The sequence below is a fragment of the Tinamus guttatus genome, unplaced genomic scaffold (genome assembly GCF_059628265.1).
Source record: "Tinamus guttatus ecotype Peru unplaced genomic scaffold, ASM5962826v1 Tinamus_guttatus_pri_ptg000753l, whole genome shotgun sequence".
NCBI classification, from domain to species: Eukaryota; Metazoa; Chordata; class Aves; order Tinamiformes; family Tinamidae; genus Tinamus; species Tinamus guttatus.
Genome location: NW_028289287.1, coordinates 711,700 through 732,970, shown reverse-complemented (window position 1 = coordinate 732,970; position 21,271 = coordinate 711,700). Strand labels below are relative to the sequence as shown.

The 21,271-nt window shown below is 39.5% G+C and overlaps 1 protein-coding gene across 2 annotated transcripts in view; it reads right to left on the bottom strand.

The window, feature by feature from the left end:
- Positions 1-21,271, bottom strand: part of VWF (von Willebrand factor) — a 126,512-nt gene that overhangs the window by 92,900 nt on the left and 12,341 nt on the right. Inside the window, exons 1-9 of one of the 2 annotated variants that reach the window (XR_015914061.1) lie at positions 17,327-17,583; positions 13,912-14,034; positions 11,770-11,881; positions 10,024-10,070; positions 9,318-9,454; positions 7,816-7,954; positions 7,140-7,240; positions 3,770-3,965; positions 2,658-2,873 (exon numbers count right to left, since the gene is read on the bottom strand). Coding sequence is in view for 1 of the 2 variants with exons in the window: in XM_010225239.2 (XP_010223541.2) it covers positions 2,658-2,873; positions 3,770-3,965; positions 7,140-7,240; positions 7,816-7,954; positions 9,318-9,454; positions 10,024-10,070; positions 11,770-11,881; positions 13,912-14,034; positions 17,327-17,543 (1,288 nt within the window). In the remaining variant the exon portion in view is untranslated. Of the gene's footprint in view, positions 1-2,657; positions 2,874-3,769; positions 3,966-7,139; positions 7,241-7,815; positions 7,955-9,317; positions 9,455-10,023; positions 10,071-11,769; positions 11,882-13,911; positions 14,035-17,326; positions 17,584-21,271 lie in introns of those variants that run through there. The other variant, XM_010225239.2, reaches the window with a different exon arrangement.

Here is a 21,271-nt window from a genome sequence, read left to right as displayed (position 1 = left end):
GGGAACCCCAGAAATTTTTAGGTTAATCAACAATGTAGGCATGCTAAATACATTCAAGGTATGGTCTAATTCAGAAATAAATAGATGACAAATTCAGACACAGTTTCAGGAGTCTTTGGCAGCTATTCATAGGACAGTGCTTCTAAATTATATGAATATGATCCTTGTAGTCCATCAAATACTGAACAGGCACAGTCCAGGTCTGAAGACCACTTTACAAGCTTTTATTACTAAAGGCATGTAGAAGCAGGAGGAAGCCTCAGCTAAAATTCTTATTTGTTATATAGCACTGGAAACAAGGAGTTGGTCCGGCAACCTTTTGACATGTATGTAAATTTAGTATTATTTCATGATTCGAGAAAGATCAGATGAATAGGTCCAATATTTTGCGCTACTTCCAGTTCATGGTAATGCTCCCTGCTCACAGGGACAAGTTTACCACAGATCCAAGTTTTAGCTAAAGCTTTAAAGCTCTAAAACCATGCATTTCCTATGTTTTTAAGGACATTTCCTGTTTTTCTAGTTCAGTTATCCAAAGCCATATTTGCATTTCAAGTTCCATTACACTACAGCATCACCTCCTATAAACATCTGTTTTTAACAGTAAAAAATAGAGGAAAACTAACCTGGGAGAGGACTGTTGTCTGCATGTTTTGTAACATACTGTTACTAAAACATGCTTTCTCACTATTGCCAGGAAAATCAGATGAAAAGGGGAGGTGCATCTAGTTTCTGTACAAAACTGAAAACTGAAATGGCTAGATGCTGTGCCCAGCCTGTCCTGGGTGATGAGAGGAGCAGGAAAACATTGGCAGACTGGTATTTGTCAGATAGTTTATCCAGCTTCTTCTTGGTGGGTTTTTAACCTACAGTGAAAGGGACATAAATTTCTAACCAGTTACTTGGGTAGCTCAGTGTGAAAATATGATCACACCTGGGTCAGAAGTGCTGGGTTAAGATGCATCCCATTACAACTAGATTTAACAGACCTGCTCCATCAGCAGGGGCCAGTGTAGTGAGCATTTCCACACTGTATGAGGTAGTCCTCCCCAAAAGCTGCTCAGATCCTGCCTTTAATTCCATATTCCCTGCTATGACTCACCTGGATCTTCCCCTGCTCATCTCCATTCAAATCACTGCACAGAAGGTATGTAAAGAGAAGCAAACTACCAGCCTGCTCACCACCACCTTGAGTGAGATGACCAATGTATCCCTGACATGTGAAGAAAGGTCTAGACACGTAGCGGCTGATTTGCTCTTGCCTCCACACATATATGTATGCTTATATATGGCTATATGTATGCATATGTTTATATATATGTACACATGTACACATATATATGATGTCTGTGTGTGTGTGTATAATATATACATACATACATGTATGTGTGAGGATTAGAGCACTTTAGAGACCCAGGCCCTTACATTACGGACTACCTCCTCCTTCCATGCACCCTTAAGAAATTGACTGTATTGCTTATCCACAACAGACTGCAAGGATAACACCCAGCTCTTACATGATCAAAATGAAACTAAAAACATTTTAAAGACTTAGAAGCTGAATGTGTTTGATAGCTTGGCATGTAGCATCTTAGAACCAGGAATACTGTTCAAAAGGTTATCTCTGGCACTGAATCACTCCCAATCAAGCAGAGCAGTTCTGTTAAGTCATTTCCCAAGAAACTGAATCTCAGTTGACCAACACCAGAACCAAGCTCATGTTCATTGCACTAGGCCATCAGCATGAATTATGCAGTCTGCACATTCTCATCTCAGACCCATTAAAGGAGTAATTGTTCTCCTTGATGTGACAGGAGATGTTTGGGCATCAGGATTATTTACTGGGGACTGATGGATGTGCAATCAGAGAAAACCTCACTTTATGAGGCCATAATGCACACAGAAGAGGAAGCAGGGCTGCACTATTAAAGATTAATTGTGAGAATTGACTTGTTCAATTACAGAAAGAACAACGGTGCATTATCGCTTGCTTTTTTTCAGCCTTCAGACCTGCACATTTTTTAAAACGATTTTTATTACATTATTGTTCTGCTCTATGAACATTTACATAAATTAAGTAAAATATCCTGCAGCAGTTAAACATAAACTGGTTTTGTTCTTATTCGCAGTAAATACTGCTCCTCCTTCACAGACAGTAGCTACTGATTCAGATCCTATCGGATGGATCACCAGTGACTTCTCTTCTAGTTTCTACAGTGACTCAATTCATAAATGGCTTCCTACAGTTTAGGAAGAAGTAATGGAATAGAACTGGAGAGCAACCAAGCACACACGACTTTCCTCAAAATTCTCAATTATCTTCTCTCCTTAATAGAAAATTTGCTCAGGAAAATGAGGGGAAAAAATCAATTTCACAAATATTTATGGGGAAAAGGGTATTCATATTCCATCAACATTCCATTGCAATCGATTTTTTTTTCTACCACATGACCTAGTAGAGAAAGAAAAGAAATTAATAAAAAGTGTTTGCTTCTTAGTAGTTTGGCTATTAATCTTGCACAGGACTGATCTATGCAAAAACCATCCTATTCTTTCTATTGTAGTATCTCATTTTTCAGATTCAAAATCACACTAGAACTTACAATAGGGAAGGAGCTCCCTACTAAACCTACAGATTTTAGGAGCAGTTCACTTACGGCAGAAGCCAGGTTCTCTCCACTGGATCAGGACACCCTTTTGGGCACACGCTGTTGTATAAGTTGCAATAGCAGAGCACAGACAATCCTTGCCATTAGCGCAAGAGCAAACATCAAAGCGGCAGTTCTTCACATAGGGAGTGGGACTGACTTCACGGTGACAGGGTTCGAATGCAGAAGATATTAGAATAGAGCAAGAGTCCTCAGCATACTTGGCTAAAAAGAAAGAAACAGTATGCATGTGTTCAAGCAATCACTGGCTTTTAAGGTAAACTAGAACAGCAACAGTAAGCATTTTCTTTTGCTTTTGAGCAAAAAATATTCAGATGAATAAAATGGGAGCAAGCAGGAATAGCATCATTGCTTGTAGGTTATCCTCCGCTAAAAGAATGTTTAACTAGTAAAACAAATTGAGGAACAGCAATAATTTTCTATTCTGTTACTACAATTCCTGGCACCCTATTTCCTTTCACAGGACTCCTGCTTTCTGCTGCATTTTACATTTGCAAAATTAAGCCTTTTAGGTTATCACACTCACAAATCAGCAGTGCCTACTCTGGTATACAGGCACATAGTTTTGTGTGTTCTTCCTCTCTCTGGAAACCATAGGCTGATGCAACACCTGGCATCAGGAAAATTTCTCTCCATGTTCAACCAGACAGTCAAATAGTACAGCATTTTGGAATGCAATTAGAAAAGGTTGATAAAAGGTCAGAAATGTAAAAAGGTTTAAGTACAAAAGGGTGAAAAGGATGAGTGTTTTGTCCACCCAGAGGACAAATTTATATTTTTGCTATCAATTCTATGATTAATTTGAGCCTCAAATGTTTATGCCATGGCTCTACTAATCCAGTTCTGACTGTGGCTCAAAACGAAGGTCAGCATGTCTCCAGATTAGTGATTTTTTGTTTTCATTTTTCACAAAACTTTCATTTTCTAATAGCCTGCCTCAATCAGTGCTTAATATTTTTTTACAGAGATTAAAGTTACCCAACTAGTAATGTGAGCATCACTGGCTGCTCTTCCTTTTTTTTTTTTTTTTTAATTATTGGAACCAAAAATTACACAATCCTACACATCAGCACATGTTAACTTTGGATGGAGTTCAGTACCTAAATGTGGATTGAGACTGCAGGGAGAGCTATCTTGTTTTAATAAGTCTTGGCAACCTGCGTTGAGCTTCCAGGAGTTTCCAAAATCTTCCACAAGAGTTTCAACCATGCCAGAAGATGTAAGAAAATCATCCCCTTGGTTACCATTGTAATTTCCACATAGTCCACACGTGCTTTCGGTATACACTGAAGACAGCTAAAGAACACAATGTTAGTCTCATCATCTTTCAGAATACGTCATCACTGTATGGCAAGGTATTCTAAAGAATGAACCAAGTACAATCTAAAATCAAAGGAATTCTTAAATACATAAATAAACAACACCATAGAGACAATCTCCTACTACGTTTTTAAACTGCTAAAAAAATGCTACTTGTAGTGGTCATGGGGCTTTGTAGTGGTCATGGGGCTAGCTTTAAATGGTTAACTGAAGGTGTTTGGGAAAATATGGCTTACTATTGTACTTTGAAAAGCACAATAGCTTTCCCTCATGTAAATGAGCATGACATCAGTTGTGAAGAGGGGGCATTATGGAATATAGTGAAATTATTCTCTTCCCCAGTGCAATGGTAATCTGAGAAAAGACAGGCCATCTGAAGCCATGCCACCTTTTAAAAAAATATCCATACATGAAGAATATTTAAATAGATTGTATAATCCCAAAGTAGAGACAATGATAGAGAAGTTGTTTCCCTTAAAATTAAAGAATGTTATTAAAATAATGACAAGACTATTTCCCCTAAAACTATATTACTTCACATTAGACCTTTTTCCTGCATACAAGAATTTATGACACATTAAAATAAGTATTACAGACAACCCACATAACAGATACACTTTTCACCTGGCCTAATTCTTATTGTACCTCCAGAGACATCCGAAATATGTCCTAAACTAAGAAGTAAACAGGGGAAAATACCTCCTAAATAATGTATCCAGTAAGAAGGTGCAAAAACTTTTTATTCCACAAGGAATTGTTGGCTTCTTTTAGAAGTCCTGGCCTAGTCCATCACAAGGGTTACCAGCTCTCCTGAAGAGCTGCTTCAGTGATTTAATGCTACAATACCTCTCTGTATGCATTTATTAGATTGCTACTCTTAGTCAGATTGGTAGGGATAACCTGGGAAACAGAATCAAAAAAGCTCAAAAAACAAACAAAAAAAAATTGTTCCTTCCATGAGAACACAGCAGTCAGAGATTAAAAACAGAGTGTCAAAAAGACCAGGAATTTTCAAGGAAAATATATTCTTCATTACTTCAATAATCAAGGATTTGACTTTTTTCATGTGCTCTGCAGAAACAGTATGACTCATGCAAACTCAAATTCCAACATATTTTGGAAAGACCAGCACTTGAGAAGCTCAAATCAGAGACATCAAGCAGTTACAGAAAGGAGGGTCTTCTTGGGGAACACAGAAAGAATTTTTACCAGAAGCACTAGCCAAGATAGTGGAAATGTATCACTTCCTCCAATTGTTAGAAATATTTGGCAACAGATCAGTCTGCAAATCCAAAATAAATTAACTCTCTAAAGCAATAAGAAAAATGCTTCAGATACCCAGCTAGGGAAGAAATTCAGAGTAGAACTGGGTAAATGCAGACAATTAGAGGAATTTTTCTGTGTAATGTATCTGAAGAAGATATTTTGTGGAGTTTTTTTGTGTTTTATTTTCTTAAAATATAAGAAGAATTTGTGAGGCTACATAGATATCTGACCAGGCGGAAGGTACTTTGGAAACAGAGGAAAGCCAAAAATTCTGACACATGACTGAATAGTTCTGAGTCCCAAAACAACTTGTAGGATTCTTGGAACAGAAAGATACAGGGTAGATCAAAACAACAAAAACACTGATGCTTTCCAAAGTAATTATTGAACTTTCTTCTCTGTTGTATTTCACTAGCTTTCACGAACCTAGCTTTCATACATTGTTCCAGATATTATATTTAAATCAGATTCTTGGGCAGGCAAGAGTAAAAAACCCATGTCATGGCTGTGAAATGGCAGAACTCCTGATCTTTATAAGCTGCATCTCCAGACAAATTGTCTTCCTTGAAGAAACGTTCTCAGTGAAAAAAAGAGGCCCACACAAGGTCCAGCTGTAGAGTCCTTATTACAAATTAGCCTCAAATACAACAAGCCTTCACGATTGCTAAGAACGCACCCTTCCATGCAAATATGCCATGAGCAATGACGTCTGCAGTGGCCCAGCAACATGTGGTAGCACGCTGCTCTATATAACACTGCCTGCATATCATCACTCTGAGATGCAACACTACAGAGGGACTCACACCATTGAGTCAGTAAAAACGCCCTCAGGGACAACATTAGCAGCCTCTGAGGCCTCACAAGCTCAAGAAAACAGCTTCTTGTATGAACAAATAGAGTATATATGGCTTAGTTGGAGAAGATGATCACAACTTGGCCATTAAAATAGGTTTGCTATTTACCCTCTTTGCAGATTCAAAGATATTTGGAGAGCACTGCTCTTATGTAATCTGACCTTCCACATAACTCAGCCCAGAGGACTGCCATGGTTTTTGTCTTACTCAAACTACGGCATATCTTTTGGCATAGTGAATAGTGATTTAAACATTCCAGTGATTCCAGAAACCACTGAAATAGGGTGAGGTGTATGTATTATCTTATCAGCAATGAGGAGAATATTCCACGGTAGTTAATCCCTTTCTGTTTGCTCACATTTGCTTTTCTGCACTGCAACTTATATGGTACCTTTCAGCACAGAGAAAGTTGTTCATGTAAAGCTTTGTGTTCTTGCAGCTAGACTACTTATCTTACAGTTCATTTTATTTAAACCTAGGTTGAATGTTCCTACACTCCACTGCTTTCTGCAGTGCTGAAAAACCTTAATTTTTAATCAAGGCTGACTTTAAACGTTCATCACAGTAGAAGTGGTAGGCAAAATGACTTGGAAGAGTTAATTGATTTTATTCTGTGAAATTACAAATAACTATGTTCCTAGAGCCATATTCTTCATTTTTTTAACTCATGCAAATACCTTGCTATAGACAAGGAAAGTAAAGGAAAATGGAAGAAAAAAAATCCATTTTGGAGAATATTTTATACTGCGCAAAACACAAAACTATTTATGGTTAATAATGCCTGTGATTGCACGAAAAGAGAGAGAAGAAAAAAAAAAAACTACCAAGCTGCTGTGGGATGAAAATATTTGTGTTCAGGAATACAAAAGGATCTGTACATTGCTCTGGGGGTAGCACAAGAGAATGGAATTTCTAACATGCAACACAAAGTAATTTCTTACTTCACCAAGAAAATCTTTGTACATGCTTGGGCAGGATAAGAGAGGGGGGAAAAACAGAAAGAAATAAAAAAGACAGAAAGAAAGAGTACCTTCACTGAGAATTTACCATGACCATCCCAGTCAATCTGCAAATCTTCCCCATAGGTGAGGCGAACAGAAGTCATCACAGTACGCTGAATACGAAGGGCACCTGAAGAAAACCACACAGTTTCAGTCAAGACTGAATGCAGTGTTTCATCCTCTAGGAGTATTATGCTACTCTGAACACGCAACAGAGTTGTGGCTACAGAGCAGGGGGTACACAGGTATATCAAAGTCAGGAGTATCAACTAAGCACACTTCATATTCCCAAGCTTTGTGCCTGCTCAGCAGTTTAAATGTTCATGAATGTGCATAGGCTCTGCTTTAAGGCAGTAAGGAGACCTAAAAGGGCATAAATCTGTGCTCCACACAAGGTTAGGAATTAACTACGATATTTTGAAAGATAACTGGAGTGATTTCTACATTCTGTTTTGGGGAGAGAAGAATTAGGCAGGAGAAAATGTTTCATTCAGACCAGCTTAATTCTCCTGGGTTAGTAGGGCTGAGCTGTGATTTGAGCTGTGCAGAGAAGAGGACTTTTAGAGCATGGAAATGTAAAAGCTGCAAATGAAAATTTGCTATCAAAAACATTTTTTGATTAAGCTGGGATAAAGCATGCTAGCAGACCCAAAGGAGAGGGAGACCCCTTCAGTGGCTGGCCAGAGGTAGCTCATGTGAACACACCTTGCAGCAAAGGGGTCTGTATGTCTTGTCCATTCAGGGAAATTCCTCCTCCATGTTTCATTTTAATGAGGCTGTTCTCCATATCCCGGATTCGGACAGAAGCTGAGTGAGTGCATATGGCATCAGGATCATCTGCACACTACAAGAAGCCAACATTTGCCTTGACACCAAATTTCACCTTACCCCCAGGCCCTCAAAAGATATTTAGGCATCTAATTCAGAAGGTGTCTTGATGCTTTTATGGATCTAGTTTCGGCACCCTAGAAATACCACATTCACAGTCTTGTAACTCACACAACAGGGAACTATCAGCAAGTTTTCTTCTCAGAGCCTTGGAAAGCACTCTGCAGGAATTACTCTATATGGCTGTGAGCAGGACAGTTAGCCATCCACCAGGTGATACACCATCATTTTTTTATGAGTGCTCAGGAGGGCAAGCCACCCTGAAAATCCCATTAGACCGGGCAACAGCAATGCATTTTGCACTCTCTGAGACTGTTGTTCCTGTTTATTTTCCAGGCTGTGGGTCATATAGATGAGGAACAGTGATGACACACTCTAGGTTTCCTCTCTGGTTTCGAAAGAGAAGTTTCAATGAAACCTGTTATGGCAGTTCACCAACACCTGTAACCGCAGAGCTGCATTATTAGGACTTTCTCATGCAGACTACATGCATAAGTTGCACTTGCAGTTGTCACACTGCAATTCTCTATAGCCTGTGATTTCCCTCTTGCTTCTCCACTGTACCTCCCTCTCTCTCTCCATCTTCAGGGCAAGAATATTTCCCACATTGCCTAAATTTTCTGATTCACTCTTACTGCCCTTCCCATGCCCGAGTCCTTTCTTTGTCTCTTTGTTGATTGGGTATCCTCTTTCGTCTCTAGTTTAATTCACCTATTCCTAGGCACATCTAGTTGATGTGTAAAGAATTGAGTTACCTTCCTGTGACACTCACTCCAGGATTTCCATTCCTACCCATGCTGGTCTAGCACCCCTTCCTCTTCCCTTGAGCCACCACTGACCTTCAGCTGTCGTTCCTAGAGAGGAGTAGAGAAAGCTGGGGCTTCCTGACTGTCTAGTGAGCAGCAGAAGTTCGCTAATCAGTGTAACTTTATGGAAAATAACCTGAGGGACTACTATGACAAGGCACTAAGATTCTGAGAAAATTTATTTTCCACAGTAATTCCTGAACCCCCTTCTGCAGGGTACTTGGTTAGGACACACCCTTTTCTCTGTTTATTTGTTCAGTTGGCAAAGAGACAGCAAGGCCTCATTGTCCAGATCTCTTTACAAATTCAAATCTCCAGGTAGCCTCCTGTGAAGGGCAATAAGATAAAGCAAAACTTTTTCTAATCAAGGAGAGAGTCCATATCCGTTATTTAATTATATCCCAAGAAAACTACTTTTGCTGGAGTGCATAATTCATGCCATACTCCCACAGCCCTTCTTATTCTCTCAAGTGTACACACACACACACATAAACATATCACTGCTGCTGTTACCTGGACAGTCTCAATAATAACAGAAAAGGAATTTTCCACACAATCTTTGGCAAATAGGTACTGACAAATCCCACTGAAGGTGAAATACTTGTTGTCAAAGCTTTTGAAATGGGATTGGCCGGTGACAGAACATTCTCCTGAAAAACACATAGAGAAGTTAATCACTCTAGTGCCAACTGTGAGCAAAACACTGTGCTTGCTAAATCACAGAGGGAATGGGTTCACAAAGCCGGTGTCCCTTGAGGCTGGAGAGCACAGACAAGGTACTTACTTATCTCATTATACATTCCTGCAAGTCATTAACAATAGTACCAACAAAAGATGGAGTATATTGTATATAATTCACAGTCAAGAGCTGAAAAAGCCTGTATAATTTTACATGGGGTACATTTTTAATAACTGGCTTGCAGGAGGACAGTTTATTCTCTGCATTGAAAAAAGTTTGAACTTTCTGCAGTGTGCATCTGAGTGATCCTAGAAATTCAGTGCAGTTAATCATTTTCCTCAGGCTGGTCATGCACAAATTATATCAGATAAACAATTTCTCACCAAACAGGTATTTTCACTGCTGCACATAAAACATGGAGCACAAAGTCCGGCCTATCTCACAATACAGGACTTCCAAAATATGACCCCTGCTCATTTGCAACTAGAGCAAGCAAGAACTAGGACAAATTTGCCTCTAAAAATATTGGGGCCAACATACCTGGGCATTCCCCATTGCTGCAGATCCAGATGCCACGTCGACAAATACTAGGAAACATATCATTGCAAGTTAGGGACGAAAACATGAATTCAAATTTTCTGTTGCAAATTTTTCCCAAATAATTGAAACATGAGCCACTGTTTCACAGAAATTAGATCAATTCCCAATATCCTTTCCATCTCTCCTCATCAGAAGAAGCAAAGAATATTTACTTATTCTACCTATTTCCCCCATCAATTCTTGTCATCATTCAACAGGAGTTGATTTTGGCAGTGTGGTAGTATGAACTCGACTGGTTATAAGACATTGGAACTTCTTCAATTTCTGCAAAGCCTTGCGCTTACCACAGTTTTCAACTACATTCCACTGATTTGGAACGGATTTTAAACAATGTTCTCAAGGCATTTCTATTAATACAACAGGATCATAGAAAAAAAATAAGTTATAAGGATCCTCTGGAAACCACATAATACAACTCCCCATCTAAAAGCAGGGTAACTTCAAAGCTAGAAAAGGCTTTCCCCATTTGGCTTTTAGAAATGTTCAGAGATGAGGTGCCTTTCTGGTTACTTGTTCCAGTGCTGCACCAGTACCAGGGAGAATAATTTTTTTCTTATGTCTAAATGGAATTCTCCTTGTTGTAGTTTGTGCCTCTTGACTTTTGCTCTGCACCTCTGAGATAAGTTTGGATCTGACTGCTGTCTTTCTAGTGTTGGTGTGACACCAAACCAGTCAACCCTAAAATCTAATAAATGCAGTAAGTTTCAAAGGTTTCAAAGGTAAGTTTCAAAGATTTTTGATACTCTTTCAATCATCCTAATCCTTAAAAACCATTTGTGAGGTGTCAAATTATTTGGGATAGTGTAGTGCAGAGTGAAAGGAGAAGAGTTGTACACAGCAGTATCAAATCTGAATAACAGGAAGCATGTAGGCAGCCCTGATTTCCCAAGAGTGCTATAGTTGAATAATGTGGCCAAGCTCAAAGCTGCAGAGGGCTCCAGGGAGAAAGCTAAAACACTAATCTCACGGCTATGGTTTATACTCCATGACACATGTACCGGTAATGAACGGCTTCTGGTTAACTGTGATGACACGTAGACTATTTTTCTTCAGCATATGGTAGCTTTAACTGAGCCCCTATTCTGCTGTCTCATCGGAAACATACGGCTAAACTCTTTCCACAAATATATTCACACTTATACATACATACCAGCTCAGAAATACATTACTCATTCCCTTCCTTTCTTTGGACAGCTACCCTTCCTCCTCAGACTGACATTCACAAGTGAAATGAAAAATCATGAGCCATGCAGCTGGGAAGATTCATCATCTTGCAAGCAGTTTCAAGGACATGCCTGAGCTAAGACCTCTTGGAAGGAAAATCTGAGCTGGGTGTAAAGGAGGTTAGATAAATGTAGGAAGTCAAAACAAAGACACCATTGCTGACACTAACCAGACATGGGAACCTGCCGGTTTGTCTTATCCACAGGAAACAGGTAGTTCTCTGCTGTTCGAAGGAGTATGACCCTCACATTGTTCTATCAAACTGAATGTCTTTTAAAAAGCAGAGCTGATTTTCTCTTTGTGAACAGTTCTTACTTCTCAGAAGGGGCTGGCATTTCCAATCAAAGACCAGAGGCCTTTGCCAAAGAAAATAAGAAAATATATATGGAGAGAACTAAATAGATCACAGTCACCAAATTGGTGTTTAACATAGCAGCTACATTGGAGAAACACTGAATTTACCATGAGTTGCAGTCCCGGGAGATGGTGAAGCCAGGAGGATAATGTCTGCCAGAATGGATGCAGGAACAGTGGGAGTTTTCAATGCAATGTTCACCATCAAGGAGCTTGCCCTCTGAATAGATCAGGTCACAGTGTATATACATGCACACACAAAAGAACATAAGCACACAAACATAATTAGATTTTCTAGTTCTTCATACATTTCTGAAAGACTTCATGTGCATTATTATCCATAGTTAGTTACTCTCAAACAGCAATTAAGAAGATGGAAGCTTGCCAAGAAGTCTCTTGGGGGCTGATAAGTATTTTCTTTTCAGTGCCACCTCTTCCTCCAGCATGCTGAAGAGGGCATTTCTAGTGCTCTCAGGGGAGCTCTTCACTCAGACAGTCCCTGCATCAAAAACATACGTGTGGGAGCATACACAAGTTGAAAATGGGGAGCTGCAATCCAAACTGATCAGAGCCAGTCTGGAAATATGACTGTTTGAGAAATACACCTGGGATGCTGTATGAAAATGTGTGGTCTGCAAAGGGTAAAACCCAGAGCTATAGAAATGACCAGCAGTAAAAGGTTTCCAGACAGGTTTAGTATTTGTCGTAAGAAGACAGGAGAAGAGACAAAGCAGAGAATAAAGGAGTAAAGCTGGACAACAGAGAAACCTCTTATAGGTTGTACACTTTCAGATGCTGTCTTGCTTATTTTGTGAAACAAGAACCAGGAAGGAGCCACAGACCAGGGTCTGAGATGAATTAACACCATGGTTGTGGGACTTTGGTTTCATTCACACATACTGCCAGAAGTGAAGGATCTAACTTCCCAATTTGCATCCAACTACTGAAGTTTCCATACAACAAAGCTGTAATTACCTATTCTATATATAAAATATTCTGTTTCTACAAAGATCATCTAAGGCACACAGCAGACACAATACGTGTCCGAGATAGTACTGTAACTTTGCAATGCAAGAAACAACAGGTTTCTTTCTGTCAGATCCCTGTATTGACAGATAGCTGACATTCCATCTTTTAAAAACAGCTGTGCAGCAAAATATTTTGATCACTGGAAACACCTCTCCATCTCTGAGGGCTCCTTCCAATCCAGCAGAGATTTTGGCCCTTTCCCCTGGCAGCAGCAGTCACCACTGACACTGAGACACAGGTAAGCTTTTCTCCCATTCTTTCTATATCACCGCCTGGAATGATCTTTGTGTTGAGAAAGATCCTTCCAGGAAGAGTTACTTTAAACAAGATCTGAGCATTTAAGTGAAGCATGGTTCTCTAAAGAGCACAGGAGAATGGAACGTCTGTCATTTTTCCTGGTGATAGCAATTCCATTTACAGCAATTAAAGTAACTGTGTGGTGCATATAAGAAGAGAAGACGTTTATTGAACAGATTCTTTTCACTCTTTACTGGAGAGAAACTAAGGAAAGGTATAATCTTCACCCTGAATCTCAAATTGCCCTATTCGTTCTGTCATATCCTTATGTTTTTTTAAGAAGCCCAGGTAAAAGTCCTTCCCTGTTAACTGTGCATGAAATACTGTACTAGCATGCAGAAAATTGCAGGACAGAAACAAAACGCAATTCATGTCATTGCATTAAATGCAATAGACAGAGGAAAAAGATGGTGAAAAAACAGAAGTTTTTTCTGTGCTGCCAACTTTAAGGCAATCTGCAGGATGTATTTAATGCTAAATAAAATTGTTTATCTGAAATCCTGAAGATCTCTGGAAGTAAGGTGCGAGTTATACATACAGATTTTTTCCTAAGAAATTCTGTCAGTATATTCTCTGCTTTTTCTTCCTGCAACAACTGGATGCTTCCAAGAAAAATCAATGTAGAAAAAAAAAGTTATATTAGTACTATTGCATACCTCACCAAGAAAAGAAGATGATCCTAGCTGATGGTGCTGATGGTTCACAAAAACCTTTAGTTTTCAGTTGGGTTTAAGAAATAGCCCTTCCATGGAGGGAGCATACAGGCAATATAGAAACTGATCTATTCTAGGGCATTGTGTCAGAAAAGAGAAATGTTTCTGATTTCAGGAAAATGTAAAGGAAGACACAGCTTTCCTTCTTCTGACAAAATAGCTAGCGCTACTGCCAAATGTTTCTTTGTAAACAATTCAGTAAATAACTTACCAGGGCAGCTGCAGCCATCAACACACTGTCCATGACACACTTCATTGATATTCAGGCTCTGGCAGGTTTTGGCACAAGGAGATACACACTCTTTATATTCCATGCCAGCTGGACATCTTGGCCCTGAAACAATTAAAATAAATTAGAAATGCAAGTTTCTCAGTAACTCTTAAATAAATAAATCCCTTTAATTGCCAATGACTGAACTAGAGAGATCCCAGAAAAGGTCATCTTCTCTCTAATCAATGATTCCTCTTTTTAAAAAAATAACATTTCAGAAATGTTTGATTTTCAGTTTACTACAGCAGCAACATCTGTTAGCTTGTATAGCAGATGTTTTGAGCTTAAAACCAAATTCTTTCCTAATAAAACAAATCTAAACAACCAATTCCAAGCACATTAAGGATAATTAAACATGGAGAAAAGTCTTGCAGCAGTATCTAGATAATTCAGGTAGGCAAGCATATTCTGTACCTTTGAGATACACAGTCACTCAACTCATTTCTGAAATCACAATGATGTCTCATATTTCCAGGGAGAACTGTGAGATAGCTAGGACTCTAAAATCCCATCTTCTTCCACAGAATTACTGGCACGGCATAGCCTCCATGCTGTGGTATCTTTACTGCTGTCATTATCTATGCCAGACTCTTGTGCAAATGCACACTATATCCATTCTTACATTTTGATGCATAGACATAAACCACAGGACTTTGTTGGCATTAAGCAGGAAGAGAATATTATAGTCTGTCCTTTGCAGCAAACCATATAATGAGCGATACAGATGGGTAATAAAGACAGCAGTACTACCCTCTGTACTCTGTGGCCCTACGGCTTGGGTACCAGCTCATTCTAGCATGCAACATCAGCATTGTGCCAGCACAGCAGCCTTTTATTCCTCCAGGACCATTATCATCACTGCTGGAGAGAGCACACTTGTACAGATACTCAGTGATGGAAAGCTAAGTACCCACTAAAGCAGCACGCATGGGTCCTTTTACTTCATAGAATCACACAGAATCACAGAATGGTTGAGGTTGGAAGGGACCTCTAGAGATCATCTAGTCTAACACTCCTGCTCAAGCAAGGACACCTAGAACATGTGGCACAGGGTTGCATCCAGGTGGGTTTTGAAGATCTCCAAAGAAGGAGACTCCACAACCTCTCCGGATTGCCTGTTCCAGGGCTCTGTCACCCTCACAGTAAAGAAATTCTTCCTCATATGGAGATGGAACATCCTGTGTTTTAATTTATACCCATTACCCCTTGTCCTGTCACTAGCCACCACCAAGAAGAGTACCACCGAGAAGAGTTTAGGTCCATCCTTTTGATATTCTGTTTCAGGTATTTGTACATATTGACAAGATCCCTTCTTAATCTTCTCTTTTCCAGGCTATACGGGTCCAGCTCACTTAGTCTTTCCTCATAAGACAGATGGTCCAATCCCTTAATCATCTTCATTGCTCTACGCTGGGCCCTCTCTAGAAGCTCCATATCCCTCTTGTACTGCCTTCCCACCTTGGAAAAAAAAATTGCTTTGTAAAGTCAGGAATTCAAAATGAGCTCAAAGTCTCATGGGAACAGAAAGGGGTTTACTTTCCTCATTGCTGCAGTTTGGGATTTATGGACAACTTTAGCAAAACCCCAGACACCAAAACTTTAATCCCAGACACCAGTACAGGCTGCGGACTGACCTTCTGGAGAGTATCTCTGCAGAGAAGGACCTGGGCATCATGGTCGATGACAAGTTGACCATGAGGCAGCAGTGTGCCCTCATGGCCAAGAAGGCCAAAGGCATCCTGGGGTGCAATAAGAAGAGCATCTCCAGCAGGTCGAGGGAGGTGATCCTGCCTCTCTACTCAGCCCTGATGAGGCCATATCTCTCCAGATATGTATTGTGTCCAGTTCTGGGCCCCACAGTACAGGAGGGATGTGGACTGCTGGAGAGAGTCCAGCGCAGGGCTATGAGGATGATCAGGGGCCTGGAACACCTGCCCTATGAGGAGGAGAGACTGAAAGAACTGGGCCTTTTCAGCCTGGATAAGAGAAGGCTGAGAGAGGATCTAATCAGTACCTCAAGGGAGGCAGTGAGGAGGATGGTGCTGGCCTCTTTTCACTGGTGGCCACCGACAGAACTAGAGGTAATGGCCACAAACGGAAACACCAAAAGTTCCACAGGAACTTAAGGAAAAATTTATTGACAGTGCAGGTGACAGAGCACTGGAACAGGCTGCCCAGAGAGGTTGTGGAGTCTCCTTCTCTGGAGATCTTCAAAACCCGCTTGGACGCAGTCCTGTGCCACATGACCCTATGTGTGCAAGGGGGTTGGACTAGATGACCTCTAGAGGTCCCTTCCAACATTAAGCATTATATGATTCTATGATTCTATGAAAACTGGTTTCTCTGGCTTGCACCACGAGCAAACAGAGAAGGTTTTATTTAATGGCTTTTTGCTCCAATGACAAGGAAATGATCCACTTCTAGAAATAACTCTCTTCTTTGCTGTGCTTTCTCTTGAACAGGTGGTTGGCAATATCTTCCTGTCCTAAGTATAATCTGAACACGCTTTTATTCAGTGGTGGCCATCAGCAAAGTTTACCAGAGAAGAAACTTACTTGTTGGTGATGCTAATGATGTTAGTGATGTCAGTACAACTCAAATGAAATCAAATCATGTAAACATGCCAAAAAAAAAAAAAAATCCTTCTTGCACAACATAGGAAACAGAAGGATATTAGGAATGCACTTTTTGTTATTCATTTCTGTAATTAACTGGAGTTGTCCAATGGAAGCATGTGTGTATACGAACTCCCTGCATGTTGGGTGCAAACAGTCTTTATATATAGGCAATCCATTTCAGTCAACATAAGCACTTCCATGTTGCAAAATCTTAGCAAGGGTGTGGTAAGGACCTCTAACCTAGGCAAAATTTGGCTAATAAAGGCAACTTCTCATTTGCAAATTTTTGAGTCAGTAAAGGATGACAAAATTGTCATCATCAAACCAAGTCAAATCTTTCACATTGATACTATCTTACAAGTACAGGTTGAATAAAGTCATACATCTGAACCACATGTGAAAGAGTTTCTGAACATCCTAGTTTGTAACTTTGTGTATTAAATAAGTGTTCACTAACACTAATATACCATGCAGGAAACTGTAGTAGCTCGATATCTTCATCATTTATGATTCAACTGATTTTTCTATAGGGAAAACAACTACCAGAGAAGTGTAAGCAAAGGCACTTCAGATAAGTGCAAGTGATAGGCACTTCAGATTTTAATTTGCTTGACTGAAGCAACACCCTTAAATGCACCAGTTGCTCTCAGCTGCAGCATTTAGGCAGATGAGAGACAAGTTAGTTAGACATGATCTCATTTAGGACAGGTGTCTTAGGAATAACTCTATCAACTTACTGCAAGAGCTCTCTTCAGGCCACCCATCCAAAATCACTCCTTCATGAGCACAGCTTCTTGCATAATCAAGGAACACTGAACAATGACAGTCCATGTGCTGGGTACAGGCACAGATGTCTTTTTCACAGAGATCAATATATGGCTCTGGATCAACTCGATGGTGGCATCGGGAGAAAATCAAAGATGTCCTTAGTAGCTGGCATGTTTCCATAATGCCCTGTATGACAATTGTGGTCCCAAAGGAAAAGAAAAAAAAAAAAGAAGAAAAAAAAAGTGTTAGTTACTATAAGCTTAGGAATAAGAGAGAAAAATCAGCTTTTGCAAACAGACTGTTGCCAGTGCTAAATAACATGCTGCTTGGTCTCATAATTAGCAGTGACCTCCATCCATTCATCCACTACATCCACATATTCACAGAGGAAAGTTAATATACTGATTAATGTACAATAAAGAATGTCATATAAGAAATGTTTCACACAGAAACATGTCAGTGGATCTCCAAATGCAGGGTCAGGACTGCTAGGTCAGCAACTAGAGCCTGTGTCTGGAGTATCAGAGACGTAAACAGCCAGGGAGATTTATCTAATTAAGAAGAAAATGGCCTATCACCTTTTGGATAATGAGGAAACAGAATAAGTTTCTAAATTATACTGAGTGAAGTCTAAGGACCGGATGAACTCCTTTCACTGCACTACAGTGAGCTCCAGCAGGTTGCTCTCATGGAAATATGTTCCCTGTGCATCAATTCTTCCTTTTCCTACTTCTTGCTGCATGCTCCTGTAGGTCTTTCTTGCTTATCTAATGCTCATGAGTCAATTTAACTCATATAAATGACAGAAAAAAATAATCCAGTGAAAAGTGATCTTTTTCTGTTCTTCTAGAAAATTAAATCAGCTTAGTGGCATCTAGCACGAAGAGAGGATACACAGCGCAGAAGAAGGGGACAGTACAGAGATCTCTGCTTTGGATATCCTCCCGGATATCCTCCCAGTATATGAAATGTAACTTAAGTAAAGCTTAGTTTATGGCTAAATTTCCTAAGAGAGGTTCCCAAACAGACTAATGTTAACACCATATCTCAGATCGCATCAATGATGTCTAAGGTCTTCAATGAAACTTTTTCAAAGGATGAGTGAACTTACATAAACGGAAACATTTTTTCTGATGCAACTATAATATAAACAGTTGTAGCACAGCTTTCTACTACATATTCATTAGTTTTTTTATATAAGCAGTTGAAAAATGTGTATTTTAGATGTTACAAATTTTGGGGTAGAGAGAGCAGTTGCTCAAGTCAAGTGGTTCAGAATGTTATTCCTCAGAGTACCTTACCAAGTGCCTGAGATGACAGCACATAGATGTTGCTGTGCTAAGGGAAAAAAAATGAAAAAATAACAAGTCGTTTTCATTTACTTTGGGGGAGAAACATGTGAACATAAGAAGCAGAAAAACGCAGAGTTCAGCAGATGTCTTCTCTGAATGTCAGGTAGTATATCTGTATAGAAAAACAGATAACCAGAAAAGACTGTCTGCTGAAGTCTGTTTTGTCCAGGTGAACAGTTAAAGCTAGTTCATATCTGAACTAAGAGAAAACTTCTTGAAAAGTCATGTCTCACCCGCAATATGAGCCAACTAGAAATGTCCAGCTCATTAGGAATATAGTCAGGGCTTAAAGGGCCCAGACAGAGAAGTCCTGATCTTGATGAGAAAGGCTTCAAGAAACTTTAAAAAAATGATAGCTGAACATCATCAAAAAGTTTAACACGACTGTCCTACAAAAAGTCAGTGCCAGCCTGGAGTAATTCTGATGTTCAAATACCAGTCCTCATACTTAACAAACTGGAAAAAAAGACTAGAAGGAGAGGAGCAGGAAATGCATAAATAGTGGTGGATGCTGATTTAAGACTATACAGAAATAGGAGAAAGTTTAAAAATGCCCTAAGGCTGGAAGTAGTAACAGGAGCAACCAAAAAGCTATTAAAGTAGAGCTTCAAGGTGAAACCGATACACATGGCTACACATGGCTCACAGCCATGTAGAAGATGAAGAGTAAAGAAGTGTCTGATCCAGATACTACCAAACACAACTACTATCAAATGCCATTATAGGGACCTTATTAATAAACTTACATAATTAAGGTAATGGCCTTTTTAAAAGGTAATACACCTCAACTGTTTTGTTGCAGTAGAACGCAGACTCCTGTAGAGTCTGCATAGTCTGCTAAATCCAAGACATTGGTAAAAGTAGAGGAAACAATCTTTTATTACTATGTTGATTATAAATCACTAAATGCCCTTTTTATTTTTGAGTATAATTAACAAATAAAAACATTTTCTAGTTCTAGTTGATTTTCATCAAGAAACCGATTGACAGAAATCTATAAATAGTACATTTTCTCTTGCTAAAGATTTAACTGCCATACAGATTTATACAAGAAATCATAGCTGAAATGTTTTTATTTTTTAGACATAATCTTGCCAATGTGTTTTGATGAATCAATAGACTTAGGCTGAAACACTTCCAATTAGATTCCAATTAGATATAAGCAAAACAGTTTTTCCCCATGAGGGGCACTTTTTTTTAAAACACTGGAACAAGTACCCAAGGAGGCAGTGGGACCACCATCCTTGGCATTTCCAAATGTTACTGAAGCAATCTGAGTTAGGATACCCCTGTTTCATGCAGGGGAGTTAATTAGAAGACCTCCAACAGTATCTTCAAGCTTAAAGATTCTGTGAATTATTTTTATTTTATCTCCTTTCTTTTCTTGTAGATTACTGAGCCTTATCCTTTAACTAAGAAATAATACATTTATGTGGAAAGCATCAGAGTTTTATTCACTGCAGTAGTGTGTTCTTTCTTACATTTTAACAGTTCTAGAAGTTGTCCCATATAAAGAAAGAGCCATCTAATAAGAACACCTTGCAAGACCAGGCACTAAAGCTTCAAGATGGAACAGTAATTACAGACAGTAGTCAGCAAGAGTAAAACTAGCAGTGTAGACTGAAATATTTGAAAGACAGGTCTTGAAATTACTTCATTACTATATGAGTTCTATTTTGAGTGTTTCTTTGAATGGATTGGTAGCACTGGCAACTTTAAGTGCCCACAAACTTGCTGACCGGCTTTCTTCTCCACTCCCACCACACAAAACTGTAGGCAGAATTTTATACATTCCTCCAATTTCTGCAGCATTGCATTCTGCTGTTGCATGAGCTGCATTCATCTAGTCCTTAGCAATTAAGAGATATAACCTAAGAATAAAGGAAGATGGCAGAAAGACTCTCTCCTTTCAAAAGGATGTGAAATTGTCTCACATTCTCTGTGATTTAAGGAGGTGTCACACAGAATCTACAGAACTTGTCTGCTCCAGAGGAAATGACAAGAATCTCCAAAAGAAAAAGAAGTAGGCATCAGGACACTTCCCTGCACCTTTCTCCCCAGTGAATAGGGAGAAAAAGACAAACACTAGGAGAGAGTGTGGCCAGACCACACACAGTGTACCACAGACCACAGCTGGGACACCTCCTCTTCCACCATCAGTAGCTCAGGCTGACTTCTATGCTGAAAGTCAGAGTTAGGATTTGTGTTCTCCTGTACTCACAAAATCATCCGTTCCTTGCCCCAGTCTCATCAAAAAGTCCATCTCATTTTAGCCCATATCTGCATAGTTTTCAGGCAGACTTGTAAAATTAAACCCAAAATTGCCCAGAACACTACACTCATTGCCTCCAAACTCCATTAAAATCAAGGGAATCATTTGCAATCTAGAAAAGACCAGAAGAGCTTTCTACCTTCACTACATTTTACAAAGATATTAGAAGCCATCTCTTTAAGGATGGTCTTAGGCAGCTGTTCTGATAGCTGCCACAGTGAGAGAAGAAAGGGCAAAGAAAACTCCAGATCTACACTGAGTGGGAAGTATGGGGGAGGAGGAATATCCTG